Source organism: Cebus imitator, unplaced genomic scaffold (genome assembly GCF_001604975.1).
Source record: "Cebus imitator isolate Cc_AM_T3 unplaced genomic scaffold, Cebus_imitator-1.0 Scaffold137, whole genome shotgun sequence".
Classification (NCBI taxonomy): domain Eukaryota; kingdom Metazoa; phylum Chordata; class Mammalia; order Primates; family Cebidae; genus Cebus; species Cebus imitator.
Genome location: NW_016107452.1, coordinates 3490801 through 3514179, shown reverse-complemented (window position 1 = coordinate 3514179; position 23379 = coordinate 3490801). Strand labels below are relative to the sequence as shown.

General features: G+C 43.3%; 1 protein-coding gene across 1 annotated transcript in view; it reads left to right on the top strand.

Annotated features, from left to right (window-relative positions):
* CDYL2 (chromodomain Y like 2) overlaps positions 1-23379 on the top strand; it is a 209753-nt gene that overhangs the window by 162623 nt on the left and 23751 nt on the right. Inside the window, exon 3 of the mRNA XM_017541852.2 lies at positions 11556-11773. Within this exon, the coding sequence (XP_017397341.1) occupies positions 11556-11773 (218 nt within the window). The remainder of the gene's footprint in view (positions 1-11555; positions 11774-23379) is intronic.

Below are 23379 nucleotides of genomic sequence, written 5' to 3'. Positions count from 1 at the left end.
TCCACTCACCCTCTGCGCTTTCACTGGGAGCTGCAATCCTGAGCTGTTCCTAAACGGCCATCTTGGATCCCCGCCCTTCAAGACATTTTTCGATTTCTTCCTTAACTTCTTCAGGAGCTTGTTGTTTAATTTCTTTGTATTTGTATAGTTTCCAAAATTCCTGTTATTGATTTCTAGTTTTCTTCTATTGTGATTAGAGAAGAAGATGCTTGATATTTCCATTTTTTAGTGTGTTAAGACTTGTTTTGTGACCTAAAATGTAGTCTATGCTAGAGAATGATCCATATGCTAAGGAAATGAATTCTGCAGCCATTGGATGAGATAGTTTATAAATATTAGGTCCATTTGGCCTATAGTGCAGATTAAGTCCAATCTTGCTTTTTTGATTTTCTGTCTGGAAGATCTGTTCAATACTGAAAGTGGAGTCCTCAAGTCTCCAGCCCCTTAGCTCTAATAATATTTGCTTTATATATCTGGGTGATCCAGTGTTGGGTGCATATTTAGAATTGTTAAATCCTCTTGCTGAATTGACCCCTTTATCATTATATAATGACCCTCTTTGTCTCTTCTTATAGTTTTAGTCATGAAGTGTATTTTGTCTGACATCAGTATAACTACTGCTGCTCGTTTTTGATATCCATTGGCAAGAAATGTCTTTTTCCATCTTTGTTTTTTCTTTTTTTTTTTTTTTTTTTTTTTTTTTTTTTTTTTTGTCTTTAAGGGTGAAGTGTATTTATTGTAGGCAGCAGATTACTGGGTCTTGTTTTTCAATTCATTCAGCCATTCTGTCTTTTAATTAAAGAGTTTAGTACTTTCACATTCAGTGTTATTATTGATAAGTAAAGACTTACTCCTGCCATTTTGTTATTTGTTTTCTGGTTATTTTGTGCCCGTCTTTTCCTTCTTTCTTTCCTTCCTGTCTTCCTTTTATTGAACATGATTTTGTCTGGTGATATGATTTGGTTTGTTGTTATTTTTTGTGTATTTATTATATATGTTTTGGCTTGAGATTACCATGAATGATATGATGTAGCTCTGTGTCTCCACCCAAACCACGTTTTGAATTGTACTTTCATAATTCCCATGTGTTGTGGGAGGGACCCGGTGGGAGATAATTTGATCATGGGGACGGTTTCCCCCATATTGTTCTCATGGTAGTGAATAAGTCTCATGAGACCTGATGGTTATATCAGGGGTTTCTGCTTTTGCATTTTTCTCATTTTCTCTTGCCCCCGCCATGTAAGAAGTACCTTTCACCTCCTGCCATGATTCTGAGGCCTCCCCAGCCATGTGGAACTATTAAGTCCAATTAAACCTCTTTTTTTCCCCAGTCTACCCAGTGTCTTTATCAGCAGTGTGAAATTGGTACAAGCAGAGTGGGGCGTTGCTGAAAAGATACCTGAAAATGTGGAAGTGACTTTGGAACTAGGTAAGAGGCAGAGGTTGGAACAGTTTGGAGGGCTCAGAAGAAGACAAGAAAATGTGGGAAACTTTGGAACTTCCTAGAGACTTGTTGAATGTCTTTGACTAAAAGCCTGATAGTGATATGGATAATAAAGTCCAGGCTGGGGTGGTCTCAGATGGAGATGAGGAACTTGTTGGGAACTGGAGCAAAGGTGACACTTTTTATGTTTAGCAAACGGGCTGATGGCATTTTGCCCCTGCCTTAGAGATTTGTGGAACTTTGAACTTTAGAGAGATGATTTTGGGTATCTGGTGAAAGAAATTTCTAAGCAGCAAAGCATTCAAGAGGTGACTTGGGTGCTGTTAAAGCATTCAGTTTTAAAAGGGAAACAGCATAAACATTTGGAAAATTTGTAGCCTGAAAGTATCATAGACAAGAAAACTCATTTTTTTTTTGAGGAGAGATTGAAGCCAGCTGCAGAAATTTGTGTAAGTAACAAGGAGCCAAATGTTAATCCCCAAGACAGTGGGGACAATGTCTGCAGGGTATGTCAGACGGCTTCACAGCAGCCCCTTCCATCATAGGCCCAGAGGCCTAGGAGAAAATGGTCTTGTGGGCTGGGCCCAGGGTCTCCTTATTGTGTACAGCCTAGGGATTGGTGCCCTGTGTCCCAGCTCTTCCTGCTATGGCTGAAAGGGGCAAACATACAACTGGGCCATGGCTTCAGAGGTCGCAAGCCGCAAGCCTTGGCAGCTTCCATGTGGTGTTGAGCCTGTGCGTGCACAGAAGTCACAAATTAGAGTTTGGGAACCTCTGCCTAGATTTCAGAAGATGTATGGAAATGCCTGGGTGCCCATGCAGAAGTTTGCTGCAGGGGCAGGGTGCTCATGGAGAACCTCTGCTAGGGCAGTGTGGAAGGGAAACATGGATGTGGAGACCCACACAGAGCCCCTACTGGGGCATTTCCTAGTAGAGCTGTGAGCAAAAGGCCACCATCCTCCAGACCCCACAATGGTAGATCCACCGACAGCGTGCACTGTGCACCTGGAAGAGTCACAGACACTCAGTGCCAGCCTGTGAAAGCAGTCAGAAGGGAGGCTGAACCCAGCAAAGCCATAGGGGCAAAGCTGCCCAAGACTGTAGGAACCAACCTCTTCCATCAGCGTGATATGAATGTGAGACCTGACATCAAAGGAGATCATTTGGAGCTTTAAAATTTGACTGCCCCGCTGGGTTTTGGACTTGCGTGGATTGGTCTTATAACCCTTTTGTTTTGGCCAATTTCTCCCATTTGGAATGGCTGTATTTACCCAATACCTGTATCCCCATTGTATACAGGAAGTAACTAGCTTGCTTTTGAATTTACAGGCTCATAGATGGAAGGGACTTCCCTTGTCTCAGGTGAGACTTTGGACTATGGACTTTTGGGTTAATGGTGAAATGAGTTAAGACTTTGGGGGACTGTTTGGAAGGTACAATTGGTTTTGAAATGTAAGGATATGAGATTTGGAGGCACCAGGGGTGGAATTATATGGTTTGGCTCTGTGTCCCCACTCAAATCTCATCTTGAATTGTACTCCATAATTCTCATGTATTGTGGGAGGAATCCAGTAGGAGATAATTTGGTCATGGGGGCAGTTTCCCCCATACTGTTCTCATGGTAGTAAGTCTCATGAGATCTAATGGGTTTATCAGGGATTTCCACTTTTGCATCTTCCTCATTTTCTCTTGCCACCACCATGTAAGAAGTCCATTTTTGCCTCCCACCCTGATTCTGAGGCCTCTGCAGCCATGTGGAAGTCCAATTAAACCTCTTTTTCTACCCAGTCTACCTGATGTCTTTATCAGCAGCGTGAAAACGGATTAATACAATGAGGTTTGCAAATAATATCTTGTATCTCATTATTTTAAGCTTATAACAACACTATTTGTATAAAGAAACAATAAGAAATTAATAAATATATATGTATTATTGAGATGGGATCTTGCTCTGTTGCCCAGGCTGGAGTGCAATAGCGATATCTTGGCCTACTGCAACCTCCACCTCCTGGTTCAAGCAATTCTCCCTCCTCAGCCTCCCAAGTAGCTGGGATTACAGGGGGACACCACCACACCCAGCTAACTTTTGCATTTTTGATAGAGATGGGGTTTCACCATGTTGGCCAGTCTGGTCACGAACTTCTGACCTCAGGTGATCCACCTACCTTGGACTCCCAAAGTGCTGGGATTACAGGTGTGAGCCACTGCACCTGGCCACTAATAAATATGTTATATCTTGACTTCATTCCCTGCTTTTTAACTTGTTGTTTCTATTTATATATGATTGTACTATGTCTTGGAAAGTTATTTTTGACTGGTTCACTGTTTAGTCTTTCTACTTGATAAGAGGAGTTTTCATCCCACAGTTACGGTGTTACTCTGTTTTTTTTTTTCTGTGAACTTTCTATTGCCAATGGGTTTTATACCTTCAGATGATTTCTTATTGCTCATTAACGTCCTTTTCTTTCTCAATGAAGTACTTCCTTTAGGCTTTCTTATAGGAGCGATCCAGTGTTGATGAAATTTCTCAGCTTTTGTTTGTCTGGGAAAGTCTTTATTCCTCCTTCATGTTTGAAGGATATTTTTGCCAGCTATGCTGTCCCAGGGTAGAGAATTTTTTTTTCCTTCAGCACTTTAAATATGCCATGCCACTCTCTCCTGGCCTGTAAAGTTTCCACCGAAAAGTCTGCTGCCAGATGTCTTAAAGCTCTATTTTATGTTATTTGTTTCTTTTTTCTTGCTGCTTTTAGGATTTTTTCCTTATCTTCGAGCTTTGCGCGTTTACTTATTAAATGCCTTGAGATAGCCTTATTTGGGTTAAATCTGCTTGGTGTTCTGTAACGTTCTTGTACTTGGATATTGATATCTTTTTCTAGGCTTGAGAAGTTCTCTGTTGTTATCCCTTTGAATAAACTTTCCACCCCTGTCTTTTTCTCTACCTCCTCTTTAAGGCCAGTAACTCTTAGATTTGCCCTTTTGAGGCTGTTTTCTAGATCCTGTCGGGATGCTTCATTGTTTTTGATTTTTTTTCCTTTTGTCTCCTCGGACTGTGTATTTTCAAATAGCCTGTCTTCAAGCTCATTAATTCTTTCTGTGCTTGTTCAGTTCTGCTGTTCAGAGTCTGATGCATTCTTCAGTATGCCAGTTACATTTTTTAGCTACAGAATTTCTGCTTGCTTCTTTTTAATTATTTCAGTCTCTTTGTTAAGCTTATCTGATAGAAGTCTGAGTTCCTTCTCTGTGTTATTTTGAATTTCTTTGAGTTTCCTCAAAACAACTATTTTGAATTCTCTCCCTGAAAGGTCACATATATCTCCCATTCTCCAAGATTAGTCCCTGTTGCCTTATTTAGTTCATTTGGTGAGGTTGTGTTTTTCCTGGATGGTCTTGATTCTTGTAGATGCTTGTTTATGTCTGGGAAATGAAGAGTTAGGTATTTATCTCTTCCTCTAGCCACCATAGATGGGAGTGTGCTGAGTCGCACCTGAAGCCAGCAAGTCTCACAGTCTTTTTCCCAAGGGCCTTGACGTGGTACCTGTGTATTGCTGCTGGTTATTCAGGGCCCAAGGGCTTTTCAGATAGCAGGTGATGAATACTTTCAAGATGGGATCCTTCCCTTGAAGGCAACAGGTTCCCTTCTGGCCCAGCCTGTGTTCAGAAATATCATCTGGGAGCTAGGGCCTGGAAACAGGGCCTTAGGACTCTGACCAGTACCCTGCCCTGACTGAGCTCTTAGCCAAAATGCAAGACAAAGTCCTCCCCACTCCTCTCTCCTCACCTCACGTGGAAAGGAGGGATTTCTTTTGGAGACTTGAGGTGTGCAGTCTGGCTTTAGGACAGCAGTGATACCAGCACTCCCTTAGCCACCCCAGCTGGTGCCTCAGTGGGTTGTGTGCTCCCTGAGTCTACTGACTCTGGGCCCAGTTCAGGACTAGGATTGGCCTAGGAGTTCTAGCCGTTGTGGCCTAGACTGCCTTTCAGGTTTATTTAGGGCCCCAGAGCACGTTATCCCATGGAGGCAAGGCTTGCAAGAACTCAAGTTCTGACCACTGGGATATCCGTGGTTCTCTTCTGTCTAGGGCCGGTTTAAATGCTCCCTCCGTGGGTGGGCCTCAGCTGAGTTTGGTATGGTTTTGCTTTCTGCTGTAACAGGGCAGCAGTGAGTTCAGTGCCTCGAAAATGCTGTACTCTGGCTTCCACGGTGCACAAATGTGCTTTCCATACCACACTACTGCTGCAGGGGGGTGGGGGAAGGGTGACATGGGTGATTTTTCTTACCTCTTCGGTGCTTCTTTAAGCAATGTAGAGTTAAAACCACATACTGTGAATGCTCACCTGACTTTTTGTTCTTATGAAGGTATTTTTGTATGTGTAGATAGTTGTTAACTTGATGTCCTTGCAGCAGGGAGGGGACAATCCGTGGAGCCTTGTATTCTGCCATCTTGCTGCATTCCCTCATAACTAATTTTTTATTGCTGAATAATATTCCACATTACGGAGGTACCACAGTTTGTTTATCCCTTCACGTATTAAAGGACATAACGGTTGCTTCCAGTTTTTGGTACTTTGAGTAAAGCTGCAGTTTTTCTGTGTTTTGTTTTGTGACTTTAAGATTTCAGATCACTGGGGTGAACACCTCAGAATGGTGGTTGCTGGTTGTTGTGGTAAGACTATGTTTAGCTTTTTAAGAAGAGACAAAACTGTCTTTCAAAGTAGCTGTGCCATTTTATATGCCTGCCAGCAGTGAATGAGCATTCCTGTTGCTCAGCATCCTCACCAGCTATTGGTGTTCTTGGGTTTTTGGATGTTAGCTACTCTAATGTGTGGGTAGTGGTACCTCCCGACTTTAATTTCCTTCCTTTAGTTCTCTAATGAAAAATGACGATGAAGATCTTTTCAGAATGCTTGTCATCTGTATAACTTCTCTGTTGAGGTGTCCCTTCAGGTCTTTTGCCCATTTAAAAATTATTGAAATTATTTTGTTTAAATTGTGTTCTTTGTAACCTCCAATTTAATAATTTTTTATTTCACGGATCATGTTTTTAGTGTTGTTTCTAAAAATTGATTACAAGTCCAAGTTCCCTGGGGTTTCTCCTATGTTATCCTCTAAGAGCTTTATAATTTTGCGTTTTACATTTAGGCCTATGATTCATATTGATTTTTTTTGAAACGTATAAGGTTTGTGTCTAGGTTCTTTTTTTGATCTTTTCAAGTGGATATGCATTTGTTCCAGTACTATTTCTTGAGAAAGGCTATCCTTTATCCATTGAATTATCTTTATTTCTTTGCCAAAGATCACTTCAGTATATTGCTGTGGATCTATTTCTGGGTCATCTCTTATACACCACTGATGCACGTATCTGTTCTTTCACCAACGCCACACTGTATTGATTACTTTAGCTTTATAGTAAGTTTTGGAATTGGGTGGTAGAGCCCTCCAACTGGATTCTTACTCATCAGTGTTATCTTGGTCTTTTGCCTTCCCAAATAGAGTTTAGAATCAGTTTTCTAGTATCTACAAAATAGCTTCCTGGGATTTGAATTGGGATTAGATTGAGTCTATAGATCTAGTTGGGAAGAAATGACATATTAAAAATACCGAGTCTTGGCCAATTGTGGTGGCACACACCTGCAATCCCAGCACTTTGGGAGGCTGAGGTGGGAGGATTACTTAGGGTTAGGAGTTTGAGAACAGCCTAGGTAGCATAGGGAGACCCTGTCTCTATAAAAAATAATAAAATTAGCCAGGTGTGTTAGCACATGCCTGTAGTCCCAGCTACTTGGAAGGCTGAGGAGGGAATATAGTTTGAGCCTGGGAGGTTGAGGCTGCTGTGAGCTGTGACAGCACCACTGCAATCCATTTACTTAGATTTTCTTTGAGTCGTTTCATTAGAGTTTTATAATTTTTCACATATGAATCCTGTACATATTTTGTTAGATTTATATCTAAGTATTTCATATTTTGGATGCTGCCATAAACAATATTTTTTAAAGTTTTAAAATTTACATATAATAATTGTACATATTTTTGGAATACATGTGATAGATAACTGCATACTATGTGTAATGATCAAATCAGGGTAATTGGGGTATCCATCACCTCAAACATTTGCCTTTTCTTTGTTTTGGGAACATTCCAGTTCTTCTCTTCTAGCTACTTTGAAATATACAATAAAGTATTGTTAAGTGTGATTTCTCTATTATGCTATTGAATACTAAAACTTAGTATTTAAAAAAATAAACCGTTAAGTTCCAGTTGCTCATTGCTGGTATGTGCAAAAGTAACTGACTTTGGTCTGTTAACCTTGTATCCTGTGACCTTGCAGTACTTGCATATTAGATAAGCAGTGGTTGTTTTTCTTTCTTACTTTTTATTACTATACTTTAAGTTCTGGGGTACATGTGCAGAACGTGCAGGTTTGTTGCACAGGTATACACATGCCAGGGTGGTTTGCTGCACCCATCCCTCCGTCATCTATGTTGGGTATTTCTCTTAATGCTATCTCTCCCCTATTCCCCTACTTTCTTCATGGTTGAACTGGTGTTTTCCCTCCCCTAGTCCCCACCCCCCGACAGGCCCCTGTGTGTGATGTTACTCTCCCTCTCTTCATGTGTTCTCACTGTTTAACACCCACTTATGAGAGAAAATGTGGTGTTTGGTTTTCTGTGTTTGTGTCACTTTGCTGAGAATGATGGTTTCCAGCTTTATCCGTGTCCCTGCAAAGGACACGAACTCATCCTTTTTATGGCTGTGTAGTATTCCGTGGTGTATATGTGCCACATTTTCTTTATCCAGTCTGTCACTGATGGGCATTTGGGTTAGTTCCAAGTCTTTGCTATTGTGAACAGTGCCACAATTAACATACGTGTGCTTGTGTCTTTATAATACAGTGATTTATAATCCTTCGGGTATATACCCAATAATGGGATTGCTGGGTCAAATGGTATTTCTATTTCTAGATCCTTGAAGAATTGCCACACTCTTCCACAGTGGTTGAACTAATTTACACTCCCTCTAACAGTGTAAAAGTATTCCTATTTCTCCACATCCTCTTCAGCATCTGTTGTCTCCTTATTTTTTAATGATTGCCATTCTAACTGGCATGAGATGGTATCTCATTGCAACACCTGAGTTTTAAAAGGCAGACCCAATGAACAGACCTAGGCCTCTGGCTCCTAAGCCTGTACTTTTTTCTTTTATTATTACTGTTATTTTTTAATCTTCCCAGAATTACCTGTGAGTGTGAACTGGCTTCATGGTTGAACTGGTGTTTTCTGTGTGTAACGTGCTGGTCACTAGGGTGGTGGCTGAAGTCACAGAGTTCACTGTGCCCCGGTTTTGAAGAGCTCATGGTTTAGTGGAGAAAATGAGCAAATATAGACTGGATTCAAGAATCCTGCCTGAGAACTCAGAAAAGGTTTTGTGATACTGATGTCTAATTAGTCTTCATATGTGAGTAAGTGCTTCCAGGTGGGCAGAGGTAGAAAGGGTTCCAATCAGAAGGACCAGAGGAAGCCATAAATAGGTGTGTACAGGAAACGGAGATGAGACTCGGCAGGGTGTACGTGGCTGCAAGGCAAAGAAACTAGGGCATCTACTCAGTGGTTCTAGAGTGGTCTGTAAGGGTAGCTTTTGGTTGTGGCTGTGACTCTTTTGTCTGGCATGTGCTTCTCTGGCCTCAGAAGTTGGTGGGGGGACAAAGCCCAATCCTGATGCTAGAAAGGACACTCCAGGGGGCAAACTGCCACCCTGTTCCCACCAGCAACTACCCACCGCCACTACAACTATTCATGACAGCCTCAGTATCAACAATCCGCAGCAGTTATTAAGCGTGTAATAGGTCCAGGCCTTGTGTCTAGCTGTTTGTATGTAATATCTTTTTTTTTTTTTTGAGACAGAGTCTCACTCTGTTGCCAGGTGCCAGGCTGGAGTGCAGTGGCACAGTCTCGGCTCACTGCAACATCCGCCTCCCAGGTTCAAGCAATTCTCCTGCCTCAGCCTCCGGAGTAGCTGGGACTACAGGTGCACGCCACCACGCCCAGCTAATTTTTGTATTTTAGTAGAGACAGGGTTTCACCATGTTGGCCAGGATGGTCTCGATCTCTTGACCTCGTGATCCACCCGCCTCGGCCTCCCAAAGTGCTGGGATTACAGGCGTGAGCCACCATGCCTGGCTCAATATCCTCTTAAATCCATTCGCCAGCCCTGTGAAGTATAGGTATTGTTTTCTCCTTTTAATGATGAGAAGTCTGAGGCTTGGAGAGGTTAAATACATACCCCAGGCCTCACTGCTGAGAACAGCCAGGCTGCGATTTGAACCCAGACTCTTCAGATGCTAGACGCTGAGATCCTCACTATGAGGTGGTTCGTGCAAACAAGGAACATGGATAGGTAATGGGCCTTTCCCTAATTTTCTCGAAATATGTGGCCTTTCTATCTTCTGTTTTATTTTGTTTTGCTGCTTTTCTTTTGAGTACAGAGAGATATTTCTATGCCGTAAGAAAACTGACAGCACACAGGTGATGATAAACAGCAGTCAACCCTCAGCTCTGAGGACACAACAGGGAGTAGTGGGGATTGTGGCAAACCCAGAAGAGGTAGTGGCTGTTGAAATCCTGCCAGTTGTCACCGTGTTGGAATATGGTCCCAGAGCTGCTAATACGCAGTTCTGTTATGTTTTTGTAAAGAGAATCTGGGAATCTGGACTTTAAGGGAAGTCTACAAATTATTAAAGTCTGCTCAGTTTTTTAAACAACCCTCAGCCAACAATAATGGGTTGTGATGAAAGCATAGTGTCCTAGTGAGTGTATGTTGTGCCATAGTGCCAGAGAACCTCCTGCGGTCCTACCGGTGTCCCTCCCCCTGCCTCACAGCCTCACATCTACGGAGGGGCCTTCTAAGCTACCTGGTGGTGTTCTTTCCTGGCATGTCTCGTTGTTAAGAGAAGATCCTGCCTGGGCTGTCTGAACCAGGAACTATTGCCAGTCTGTCTTGGGCACTTGGCTTCCTTTGCCCTGCATTCTTGGGGTTACTTTTCCTGTCTTCAGCACTGATTTAGAGCAGTCAGAAGATTCCAGAACACTTTGAGTGGATGCAAGGAAAATTGCTTAGAATTTGTTCCAAGAAATTTCATCTAAGTTATGAAATAATGGGCAGAGCCATTTTTCTTAGTATTTCTTTACTCTCCTTTTAATGTCTATAAGATCAATAGTGACGCCCCCTCTTTCATTTCTGATACTGGCAATTTGTGTCTGCCTTCTCTCTTTTTCTCTTGCTCTTTTTTTTTTGGATGGAGGTGGTTGGGAAGTGTTTTGAAAATACACATTTGAGTGTCTTCCTGGACCTGCTTCCGATGGAGGTTTAGGGGTGTTGGCTTGGCCTTGCTTTCTTTAGAACATCCCTGAGTTCCTGATGAATCCTGTGTGAGGCTGGAGACTGGGAACCGTTATACATCTGGATCATTCTGTTACTAGTTTTCAGACCTTTTCGTCGGGGCGCTTTCAGGCCATTTGTGAATGCTAATATGTAAAACAGAAAAATGCAAAGTCATTGTAATTGATTTGGGAGAGGAAGAGAGAGACCTAAGGACATTGCCTGCTTGGTACTCACCTCTCTCATCTCATGGCAGCCCCCAACAAAGCACTGGGGGTTCCCAGAGCCCCGTCTCTGTTTCTCATATTAAATAAAATCATGCCTGTGATGTGCTTACCACATAGTATGGGTTGGATAAAGGTTAGCTGCTGGTCTTGCTCTTTTTGGTGATTCCCTATCATTCATAGACATCCACCAGTGGAGTGGATTGCCTCTCAGGGAGGTCAGTGGATTCCCTGTGGCCAAGGAATCTGAACAGAATCTGATGTGGGAGAAAAGAGCAGAGGGCTGCACCTTCACAAAGAGCCCTATAGGCCGTCTTCTGAATTTGGAAATGTAGGAATTCCGCCTGTCTCTTTATCTTCCCACTTCCTAGAATAGAGGGTGGCACAGGGGAGGAGGTGGTGTGTCCCAGCCACATACAAGCCCTTCCGTTGAAAATCCCAGTGTCCTCTGAGCACATCCTTCTAGGATTGTGGCCCGTGTCAGTTTCTTACATTGTTTATCTGGTTTTGGAAGGCTCTGCTCTGACCAACGGGGGATTGAACCTGCACAGTCCGGTGAAGAGGAAGCTGGAAGCGGAGAAGGACTACGTCTTTGACAAGAGGCTCAGGTACAGTGTCCGCCAGAATGAAAGCAACTGTCGGTTTCGAGACATCGTCGTGCGGAAGGAAGAAGGGTTCACGCACATCCTGCTGTCCAGTCAGACCTCGGACAACAATGCCCTGACACCTGAGGTAAGGGGTGACAGCCAGAGGGAAGGGCGGGCTGGGCAGTGGCTCCTTCTCACTCTGAATGGGACAGTGGCATTCTCCTTCCTTCCATCAGGGAGCTGAGGATGGTAACCAGGATGCATAAAAACCTGACTGCAGGATGCAATTTGCTCATCATTTTACGTACATTATTCCATTTGATCTTTATGACCATGTAATGATACCATCTCATCTTATAGATGAATACCGTGGGGCAGAGGATTTCACTCAACCAATTGTGGACACAGACTTGGCCAAGGGGCAGACTCAGAATCCAAACATCACATCGTGGGCTCTTCTAGCTAAACTTTGTTGTCATCAGCATGTCATACTGGTTTGCTGCAGATGTAATTCACTCAGCCAATACATCTCACTCAGTTTGTAATATATAATATATGTTACTATGTATTATATATAACTGAGACAGATTGATTTCACATACCATAAATTTTACCCTTTTAAAGTGTACAATTCAGTGATTTTTGGTATATTTACAAAGTTATGCAAGAATCATCCCTATCGAATTCCAGAACATCTTCATCACCTCAAGGAGAAACCTCACCCACATGAAATAATAACTTCCATTCTCCCTTCCCCCACGCCTGTGGAAACCATTTATCTTCTTTCTGTCCCTATAGATTTGTCTATTCTGGACAGTTTGTGGAAATGGAAACACACAGTATGTAGCCTTTTGTGTCTGGCTTCTTTCACTTAGCACATTTTCAGGTTTCATCCATGTTGTAGCATGTATCCATACTTCATCCCTGTTTATGGCTAAATAATATTCCATTGTATGAATAGATTGTATTTTGTCTATCAGCTTTTCTGTTTGTTGGACATTTGGGTTGTTTCTACTTTTGACTTTCATGGATAATATTTCTGCATACGTTACATGCTGGTTTTCATGTGAACATATATTTTCAGGTTTCTTGGGATATGTTTCTAAATTCCAATATAATTTTCTTGAATCTGTTTCAGTTCTTAGAATTGCTGGGTCATGTTACTAACTGAATTATTCGAGGGACTGGAAAACGGTTTTCCACGGTGGCTCCCCCATTTTACAGTCTGACCAGTAGTATGTGAGGGTTATCGTTTCTCTGTATACTTGCTGACACTTGTTACTGTCTGTCTCTTTTGTTATAGCAGTGCATGTGAGGTGGTATCTCATCGTGGCTTTGGTTTGCATTTCCCTAGTGACGAATCATGTTGAGCGTCTTTTCATGGGTGTGTTGATCATTTTTCTCTCTTCTTCCTGTTCAAATCCTTTGCCTATTTTTAAAATTTTCTTTCTATTGTTGAGTTTTAAGCATTCTTTATATACTCTAGATAGTTAGCCCTTTTCAGGTATATGACTTGAAAATATGTTCTCCCATTCTCAGAGTTTGATTTTTTACTTTTTTGATAGTGCCCTATGACAGATTTTTAAATTTTGATGAAGTCTATTTTACTGCCATTTCTACATTACTTTTTGAATATTAATCATGCTTCTGTGTCTTAGGTGGATAAAATAGGGCCACAATGAATACTTAATGCAGTGAGGTTGACAACATCCTTCAAAATACAGGGTGCATGGGGGGAGCAGGGAAGAGATACTTGATGGCACAAAGGTGGGAAGATGCCCCTCTAAGCAGCCTTCTCCTACCAGATGCCTGGGGTAGGGCAGTAGAGTGGTAAATGGCGACAGCAGTGCCAGCCAGTGCGCAGGGGCTCTTGGCTCCTTATATTTCATCTTTATCATGTGTCATCTCGTCACCTCCCTTCTGAGGTAGCATTGTTATGATCCATATTGAATAGATGAGAAAAATTTAGGCTCATTGTATAGATAAGAAAATAAACAATCCATCTGGGGCTAGGGTCTCACAGCTTAACCAAGTAGGTGCCAGGAGGGCAGGGGTTCTACTCTTCTTGCCCTCCCTTTTATCTCTTCTGTTCATCCCAGTGCCAGGCCCACTGAAGACACTGAACTCTGAGACCGCTTTTCTGTGCTTGCAATATCCTGGACTCTCTTTTTCATAATGGCAATGGGAGGTCAAGAGAAGCATATGCTTTGGGCGATGCAGTCAAGGGATGACCACTCACTGACATTGGGATGATAGAATGGGTTGGTATTGCCCGGTGTATCCCATACCATCAGGGAGGCACAGGAAGTGGGGTGATGGGAAGAAAGTGCTGTGCTCTTGAACTTGCGATTGCTTGTCTTAATATTATGGTTGAAATAGACCCTGGTTCTTTTATGGGATTGTGGGCACGGCCATCTGGAATGATTGACACATGGTGAGGGAAGCACTGTGGCTGAAGTCTTGGAGTTGTGGGGTGGTGCTTGTGTGCTGCCCCTTCTCTGAGCATGGTGTTTTGGGGCCTCTCCCTCCTCGGCCTGTAACAGAAGCATCCCTGGAGTTCTCTGCCCTGTAGACCTCTGAGCAGGATTCAGAGAACTTCAGAGCCTGCCCTTTACCCTGAAAGCAGCTCTTGACATGTTTATACACCTGAAAACCTCATGATTTTAAGCTTATCTTGCTTAAAATAATGTGCCAGACCAGTTTTTCCTAGATTCTTTCTACTTAACTACTTTCTAAAAGCATGCCCTAAAAAGGCACACCATTTTCTTTCAACAAATTGAATGCTTGTGGAGTCTCCAGTTCATTCTCTCTTTGGAGGAGCCCTGGGTGGTAGCTGTTGTCCACTCATCATGGAAAACATGTGCTCAGCTAATTTAAGGTGCACAGGTTCTCACCACCTGAGCTGCGGGCTTAGTTAATTGGGGTTCCGTTGCCAATCGGTGTCGGTCGGTCACAGAACAGGAGGAAAACAGTTATTGATCTGGTATTTTCCACTGTCTGAACAACTGAAGTGGATTGAGCATGTGGGTGACTGGCTGGCTGGGTAAACCAGCCCCTAATGCAGGTCCTACTGAAGTGAAGAGGTGGCACGAGAGGAAGAATACAGCTTTCAGTCTAGCAGACCTGGGTTCCAATCCTGCCTTCAACTTACCATGCCGTTACCTTGGGAAGTTACTTTGCTTCTCTGAGCTTCCTGATTTATAGAAATTTTACAGTATTTTACTGATGAGTTTAGAGATAATGTATGCAAAGGGGCCCACAAAGTACCTGGTAGACAGGAGGTATCTAATACATGTTCCTTTCATTGTTAACATGGAGCAGAGGCCATTTAATGTTCACCAGCAGACCTTGCCTTTCCTGTGAATGGAGGAACCAGAAGGCAACAACTTTCACGGCTATAATAATTAAATTGCTTTTCCTAGTTGTGTAGTTGACATTGGTTGGATTCGCCTCCTGGGTAGAAATTCATACATTACTGGATGCGTTAAGTAGATTCTGAAGCTAGTGGGTTTGCTGTAATATTACTCCTATCTGGGATACGTCAGAGAGCCGGGAGATGAACAGAAATGCCCCTTAAGGGAAGAGTCAGTGAAACAGATTGCACAAAGTCTCCTTGATTGAAAGCTTATCCACTTCCCCATTGGGAGAAGACTCCAGGTCTTCCTTCAGTGCCCTCGGCCTCAGCCCAGATTCTACCACCACTCCCAGGAATGCAGCAGACATGCAGGAGTCCCCTTTCACATCTACTTGTCATGCCCCCGTGTCCAGACCTGTCTGAAGGCCAGTTCACCTTTATTCTTGAATAGCTCTTTAGTATGTTTACTTTGGTTTCCACCAAAATCATTACCGTCCACTACGAGGCTATTTTGTCTGGACGACTGTGCTTTAGCCTTCTCATAAGTCTGCCTCCTTTCATGCTTCCTGCCCTATAATCCATTCTGCATAAGGCAGGGAGAATGATCCTCCAGAAACGTAGCTCTAGCCAAGAAACCCCTTTATATGCACACCCCCCCACAACCGAATGTGGTGATGGCTCCTGATTACCCTAGCTGACACAGTCCTCAGTGTGGTGCACTCCTGCCTAATCGTGCACCCCACCTCACATACCTCTCCTCCTATATCCCAGTCACCTGGCTTGCTTTCATGCCCACACCTGCTCCAGGGCCTTTATACATGCCCCCCTCTTTCTTCCTCTTTGCTTCACTCACCCTTGCTCTTCCTTCAAGGCTCAGCTCAGCCATCGCTTCCCCGAGTCTTATCACACTTGTTAGTCTACATATGTTTGTGTAGTAACTTGTTAAATGTCTGATACCCTCCCCCTCCTCTGTTAGACTATAAACTTCTTGAGGAGGTAAGGACTGCCGTGGTAAGTGTACTATTTTAGCTCTTAAGAGATTGTATTAGCTATCTATAACTGCGTAGCAGGTTGTTCTAAACCAAGCATTTTGAGACAGCAGACATTTATTGTCTCATAATTGCCATGGGTCAGGAATCTGGGCATGGCTCAGCTGGATACGTCCAGCTCAGGGTCTCTCACAAGGCTGCTGTCAAGTGCAGGCTGAGGCTGCAGTCTCACACGAAGGCTCACCTGGAGGAGAATTCACTTCCAAGCTCACCCATGTGGTTGCTGGTCGCATCTGTTTCCTATCATGTGAGCCACTTCTAAGGGCTACTCATGACAAGGCAGCTTTCTTCCCCAAGAGCAAGAACTCCAAGAAAAATAGCAAGACAGGATGGTCTTTTTGTCACCTGATCTCCTCCTGAAGGTGACATGCCATCATTTTGGCATCTTCTGTTTTTGAAGCCAGCCACTAAGTCCAGTCTTCTCTTGAAGGTAGGGGGTTACAGAAGGATGTGAATACTAGGAGTTTAAATCACATAGAAGGCAAGATGCAGTAAGAAGGTGTACATTCTACAAGGGAGTTTGTCAAAAGCATCAGAAGGATTCAAAGTATTCAGAGTTTTGGGAGAAGGGAGTGTGCACCTGGTCTGGGGTTTGGGAAAATCTCCCTAGAAGGTGGTCGCATTTGAGATGGACCTGGTGTGACTGGATTTCAGCAGGTACAGATGAAGTATACAGAGAGGGATCTTGGTTAATTCTTCTTTTACATCACATTCTAATGAGCGTGGTTACCTGGCTGTAAATGCCAGATCTGAAGCTAGAAGTCGTAGAGCAGGAGTCTGTTCTCTCCAGCAGATGACCAATAGCATGTGCAAGTGGCACCTAGGAAGCGCATACTGAGGGCAATGAATTTGAAGGACAGATTTAGGACTTCAAAATGCATAGCAGTCTGGGACTGTTTGTTATAGAATCACATCCCAGAAGCCTCTAAGAGGAATTGATTTGTTATAGGCCAGCAGGTGACCATTGAGAAGTAATTATATGCATACAGTATGTTCTGTTTAAGAAGGAAAGAAAATGTAGACTAATTTTAGAATATTTGTTATTTTATTTATAATGAACCAGTTACATTATAAAATTTGGGGTCTTTCAAGAAGGTCAAACCTTAGCCATCTGTTCAAATTGAATGACCAACACCAAAAAGGAGAGAAAAGAGGTATAAACTAGGTCCAACTTTTTTTAATGAAGAAAAGTATAGTTTGTACTTCTTTTGTATCAATAAAATGCAAATTTATTTTCAATTTAATTCATAAAGGGGATGGCTGTTTTGTTTCATCTTTTTTTTTTTTTTTTCTTAACAAATTGGCAAGTAAATAAGTATGGCTTTAGCCAGAGAGGCTACTCCCTGAGTCATCTATAGAATTTCAGTTCACCTCTTTACAGCAGGGTTTCTTTATTTGCCTCTCAGAGAAATAGAGTTCATGTATAGGTGAGAGTATATCTATTTTTGGAGGCAGATGGATTAAAGGACCCACAAGATAGCGACCTGTGAGCTTTTTTGATGTCCACAATGAATATCTGTTGCTTATACTCAGGTAGGCTGGAATGTCCTTATTCTTTCCTTCCTTCCAGCAGGGCAGAGGCCTGGAGATTTTCACTTCAGATTGAAACATGGCTCTGTTTTTTTCCACTAAAATCTATCCATTTAAAAAAAATCATCCGACAGTAGGAAGTAGTAGAAAGTAAAGGATTGTTAACATGAGATTTAAATCATGGTTCTACCTCTTACTGCCGGTGTGACCTTGGACATCTTACTGCACCTCTCTGAGTCTTCATGTTGTCACTTGCAAGATTGACATACCATCCCCTACCTTACCAGATTTTTGTTTGAAATAAAATATTGTATGGAAATTACCTGGTGCAATTCCTGGCCCTACTAGGTGCTTCACAAATGGGAGTTCCTTTAAAAGTTTAACCTTAAAAAACAATATTCTCCTAGTATCCCACTAACTTCCATAAGCTGTGATCATGCCTGTGGAGTCTTTAATAATGATTCTTTAGAAGTTTGCTCACTTACCTCCTCCTCTGTTAGACTCTAAGCTTCACCCAGGCACATACCTTGACTTGTTTTCTGTCACTATGTACTTTCTGCTGTTGTTTTAGCAATCGAGTGATTGGGTATTCTTTATCTTCCTCCCCATTCATTGTAATTCATGTATTTTTAAGAAGTTATCCCTAAATTATATACACATAACAAAGGCTAAGTGTAATTACCTTCACCTCTTCTGTATGTAACCTTGAGATATTCTAGCTCTAGTCCTTCCTCCTCTCATCCTCTACAATATTATTGCTGGTTACTACAGTTCTAACCCGTACCAACATCTGCCTTCAAATTAATCAATGTAAGTACTGTGATCTTTAGAGTAAGTTCTTATATTGCTTTAACAGCATATTCACCAGTTTCCTCCCTTTTTTCAGGAGAGTCGGAGTTTCACCATGTTGCCCAGGCTGGCTTTGAACTCCTGAACTCAGGAAGTCTGCCTGCCTCAGCCTCCCAAAGTGCCAAGATTACAGGCATGAGCCACCAATGTCTTTACTGGTTATTATTTCTTGCACACAAGTTTTTCTTTCTGAATATAGTTTCGTTTCCTTGAAGTACATTCCTTTTTAGATCTTTTAGTGAGGGCCTAGAAATGGTAAACATTCTTTTACTGAAAACGCCTTATTTTTACCCTTCCTTTTAAGTCAATTTAGCTGAGTGAAGAATTTGTTGACAGTTGTTTTCCTCAGTACCTTGACAGTTGTATTCTGCTACCTTCTGGAATGTATTTATGCTATGTAGAATTTGCCTCCAGTCAAATATTTACCCTCTGTAGATAAGTTTTCTTTTTCCTCTGGATGTATTTAAGGTTTTACTTTGTCCTTGATGTTCCGAAGTTTAAATATTATATGTCTATCCATGCATGTGTTGTTATTTCTATTGCTTAGCTTTTTGTTGTGGTTCTTATATTTTAGGATTCAAGCCTGTGGTAGATAGATGCCCTCTCCCCAAGATATTCATGTCCAAATCCCCAGAACCTTGACTATGCTAGGTTCCATGGCCAGGGGGGAATTAAGGTTTCAGATATGCAATTAAGGCTGCCAGTTAACTAACCTTAAAACAAAGAGTATTCTAGACTACCTGGATGTATGATGTATGTAGATGGGAGAAGCAGAAGAATCTGTCAGAATGACACAGAGAAAGGGGGGAGACCCAGCTGGCCATTATTGCCTTTGATGATGGAGGAAGGGGCCATGAGCCAAAGAATGTGGGGGCCTCTACAGGCTAGAAAAGGCAAGAAAGTGATTCTCTTTTAGAGCTGCCACAAAGGAATGCAGCCTTACTGACGGCTTGATTTTATCCCAGTAAACCTGCATCAGACTTCTGACCTACAGGACTGTAAAATAATAAGTTTGTGTTATTTTAAGCTGCCAAATTTATAGTAATTTTTAAGCAGGCATAGGAAACTAGTGTGTCCTTCATCAATTGTGTTAAATTTTCATCCTTTATCTCTTTAGATAGTGACTGTCTCCTGTTCTCTGTGATCTCGATAGAATCCCTACAGCACCTGTTTTAAATTTTATCATTCTTGTCTTTAATCTCTCTGTTAACATTTTCCATCTCGGTTTTTCTGTGCTACATTTGAGTCAGTTACTTCAGGTCTTTTGGTTAATTCATGCTTCCTTTAGAGCCACCTAATCTGCTGCTGATCTCAGAAGATGTCCATGACTTGGTTTTTCATTTCCAGAAGTTTCTTTCTCTCCTCAAATCTATTTTTCCCCATACTCTCCTGTTCTTTCCTAATTGTTCATGTCTCTTTTCCTCTCTGTGATTATTTCACACATCCTTATTTTGCAGTCCCTTTTGGATTCTTCTATTGCTTGAAGTCATGTTACATAATCTTCTCATTTGCTGAGTATGCCAACTTGTATCTCCCGAAGTGTTTTGTAATTTTTGAATGTGAGCTTATCTTCATCTAGGATTTTTTTCCTGTATAATTTCCATGCAGTATGGGTTGCAGTTTCTCTCCAGAGTACTTTTACATTTATTTCCATCAGATACCTCAGGGATATTACTAGCCTGTGTCCAATTTCTGTGTTAATTTTTTTATCTTTTAGATTCTTCGCCATGCGGGTGTGGTAACTCAGAACTTCAAATCCACATACAGGGCAGGCTTGGAGTTTTAGCTTATCATGGGAGAGTTTTCTTACAGCAAGAATAAATTATTTTTTGGAGTGGCTTGTCCTAACTGTGGTGTGGCAAACAGGTAGCAGAAGGACTAGAGGGGCTGAGCTTGTTCATGGTAAAGCCGGATTCCATGATAGGCTTTCTGTCTCCAGAACCTGCACCCTTTCAGCTTGGCCACACTGCTATGAGTCCTTGTGAAAACCAGGCACCCAATAGGCAATGTGTAGTCAAGATGCATAGTGTCTACTGCAAGATGGTGACTAGGAGTCAGGGAGTGTGCAGGGCTGTGGGGGGTTGGTTCAGCCAGTACACAGACTTTGAGAGTCTAGATGATGCTTGGGCCTCAGAATGCAGCATGTGTGTGGCAGGAGCTCAGCTTCAGACCCTGGCTGCATCCTAAAATCCACAGTCTGGGAGGGGAGAAGGGTCTGCTTTCCCTTGAGCACCACAGAGTTCATTTCCTGCCGCTCCCGTAGCCAGACTGCTATCATGTGGAGGTCTTCAGAAGAAAAGCCCCGAGCTTTGGGAGGCAGCTTAGCCTGCAGTGAAGGACATGGGCCCCAAAGCCTGACTTCCCGAGTCCTAGTCTAGCTCCATCCCATACTTGCAAACTTCTCAAAGTCACTGTGCTTTGATTCTCTCACTCATAAAATGGGGCTTGAACAAGTGACGCCCTCATAAGGCTAAGTGAGTTCACATCATAAAGCAGCACTTCTCAAACAATAACATGTGTATGAATTCCCTGCAGGTCCCATGAAAATGCAGAGACTCATTCTTTCGATCTGGGGTGGGGCCCAAGACTCTGCCCATCTAGCCAGCTCCTGAGAATGTGGAGCTGCTGGTCTGAGGACCACACTTTGAGTACTGAGGGTTGAAAGCCCCTGGGGCAGAGCCTGACCTGTTCTGTAGGGTCAGTATATAAAAGGGGACTTCTGGGCCAGGCGCGGTGGCTCACGCCTGTAATCCCAGCACTTTGGGAGGCTGAGGCAGGCGGATCACACGGTCAAGAGATCGAGACCATGTTGAAACCCCATCTCTACTAAAAAATACAAAAATTAGCTGGGCATGGTTGCACGTGCCTGTAGTCCCAGCTACGTGGGAGGCTGAGGCAGGAGAATCGCTTGAACCCAGGAGGCGGAGGTTGCAGTGAGCTGAAATCGCGCCACTGCACTCCAGCCTGGCGCCTAGTGACACAACGAGACTGTCTCAAAAAAAATAAATAAATAAAAATAAAAAGTGAAAGGGGACCTCTTGCAGGGTATGTGCCATGCCCTACACTAAGCAGTCTGTTTGCATCTTGTTTGTTGGTTAGCTTAATCTGAGGTCGCTCTGAATTTTACAGATAGGGAGACCAGGAGAGACTAATGATTTCACCCCAGATCACCCAAGACACTGTGGGGTAGAAGTGGAGCTTGTGACCAACTCTAGCCCCACAGTCCCATGGGGACCTTCTAGAACCCCCTGTAGGTCTGGGCTGGGGCCCTAGACGCTGCATTTCTGGCCACCTCCTGAGTGATGTGAGGCTGCTGTTCTGAGGACCACACTTGGAGCAGCAAAGTTTGAAATTGCCTGGGGCGGACAGAGCCTGTATTGTCTCAGCAGCAAACTGAGCCGGCCAGCCTGTTAGCGCAGGCTCTACCGCTTACTGATGTGTTGCCTTATGAAAGCCACTTTCTTCCTGAGACTCAGTTTCCGTTTCCGTAAAATGGAGGTAATAATAATGCCCACCTCACAAGGGGTTGAGGGTGCAAATACTCAGGGGCAAGTGCTCTGTAACCTTCAGGTTCAGCCAAAGATAGTTCTCATGATGAGGAGCCAAACAACCGAGCTGCACGCCTTTAAAGAAGGTAAACACAGCCTTCATGGAGTGCAAGCTTTTTGGTGGCAAATTCTCCAGTCTTCTAAAGGGTTTTCATAGGTGCCTTTTGAGTTGACCTTGTAAAAGCTTCTAGGTGTCTGAGCAAGCAGCCTGCCTCATTTTCTTCTGAAATTGAGGAAAAGGGCTACAAGGGAGTTTCTGTGTGACTAAACAAGCTGATATGGAGTGTCCACCATACCCCAGGCGCTGTGCTAGGCTCTGAGGATGCAGTGGGGAATAAGAGAGATGCCATTCTCATCTTTATTAAAATCACAGTTGAGCAAGTGTGGACAAATAAAAGGCAGGAAGCAAGTGGTAGGTAAGATAGGTAAACGTATGAAACATGAAGAAAACTGGTTGGGGTGCTGGACAACGGGGGGCGGAGAGAGGTTAATGGGGTAGGTCATCACAAGGGGCAGGGAGATTGGCACAAGCAAAGGTAATTAGGTGAATATGGGCTTGGCACAGGCAAAATGTTCAAAGAAGGCTGCAGGGTCGTAACTGGGAGTTCTGGGCTCTCCTAGCGGCCCCACCCCTACCTGTTCCTCCCTGGCCTGGCTGCTTGCTCTGGAGCTGACTGCCCTCCTTCTCCATGAATGGAGGCCATGGCCAGACAGCGGGATTTTGCAGTGTCAAAGCACATAGACTAGGCATTGTGTGCACCAGGCCAAGGCTCACATCCACCTGTAACACTTACCAGTTGTGTAACCTTGGGCTAGTGTCATGACCTCTCAAGGCATCTGTTCCCTGGTCTCTGGAGGAAAGTAAAAACAGTGCCTGCCCACTCACTGGTGCTGGGAAGGCTGGAACCCACCTAGCAGGGTACCTGGCCTGCAGTACGTGTTCACTGCTAAGGTAGTGCTTGTTGGTCTTACCACTTACCGGGGGCGCCTGTGTCTATCTCCTGCCCTGCACCTGCTCCAGACAAGGTCATAGAGTCTTAAAATCCCAGGGCATACATGCAGGAGATACATGCAGGAGATGAGGGGAACTTGCCCCATGATGGCAGGGTAGCCAACACAGTTCTTCCATGTCAAATGGCACCTTTAGTGGCATGAAGAGGAGGAACAAAATGCCTTTTATCCAGAATTCATCATGCCTCCCAGGAATGTGAAATGTGAATCTGCAGGTGGCCAGAGCATAACCTTTCCTTTCCTTTCTTTTCTTTTTTTTTTGAGACGGAGTTTCACTCATGTTACCGAGGCTGGAGTGCAATGGCGCGATCTCGGCTCACCGCAACCTCCGCCTCCTGGGTTCAGGCAATTCTCCTGCCTCAGCCTCTTGAGTAGCTGGGATTACAGGCATGCACCACCATGCCCAGCT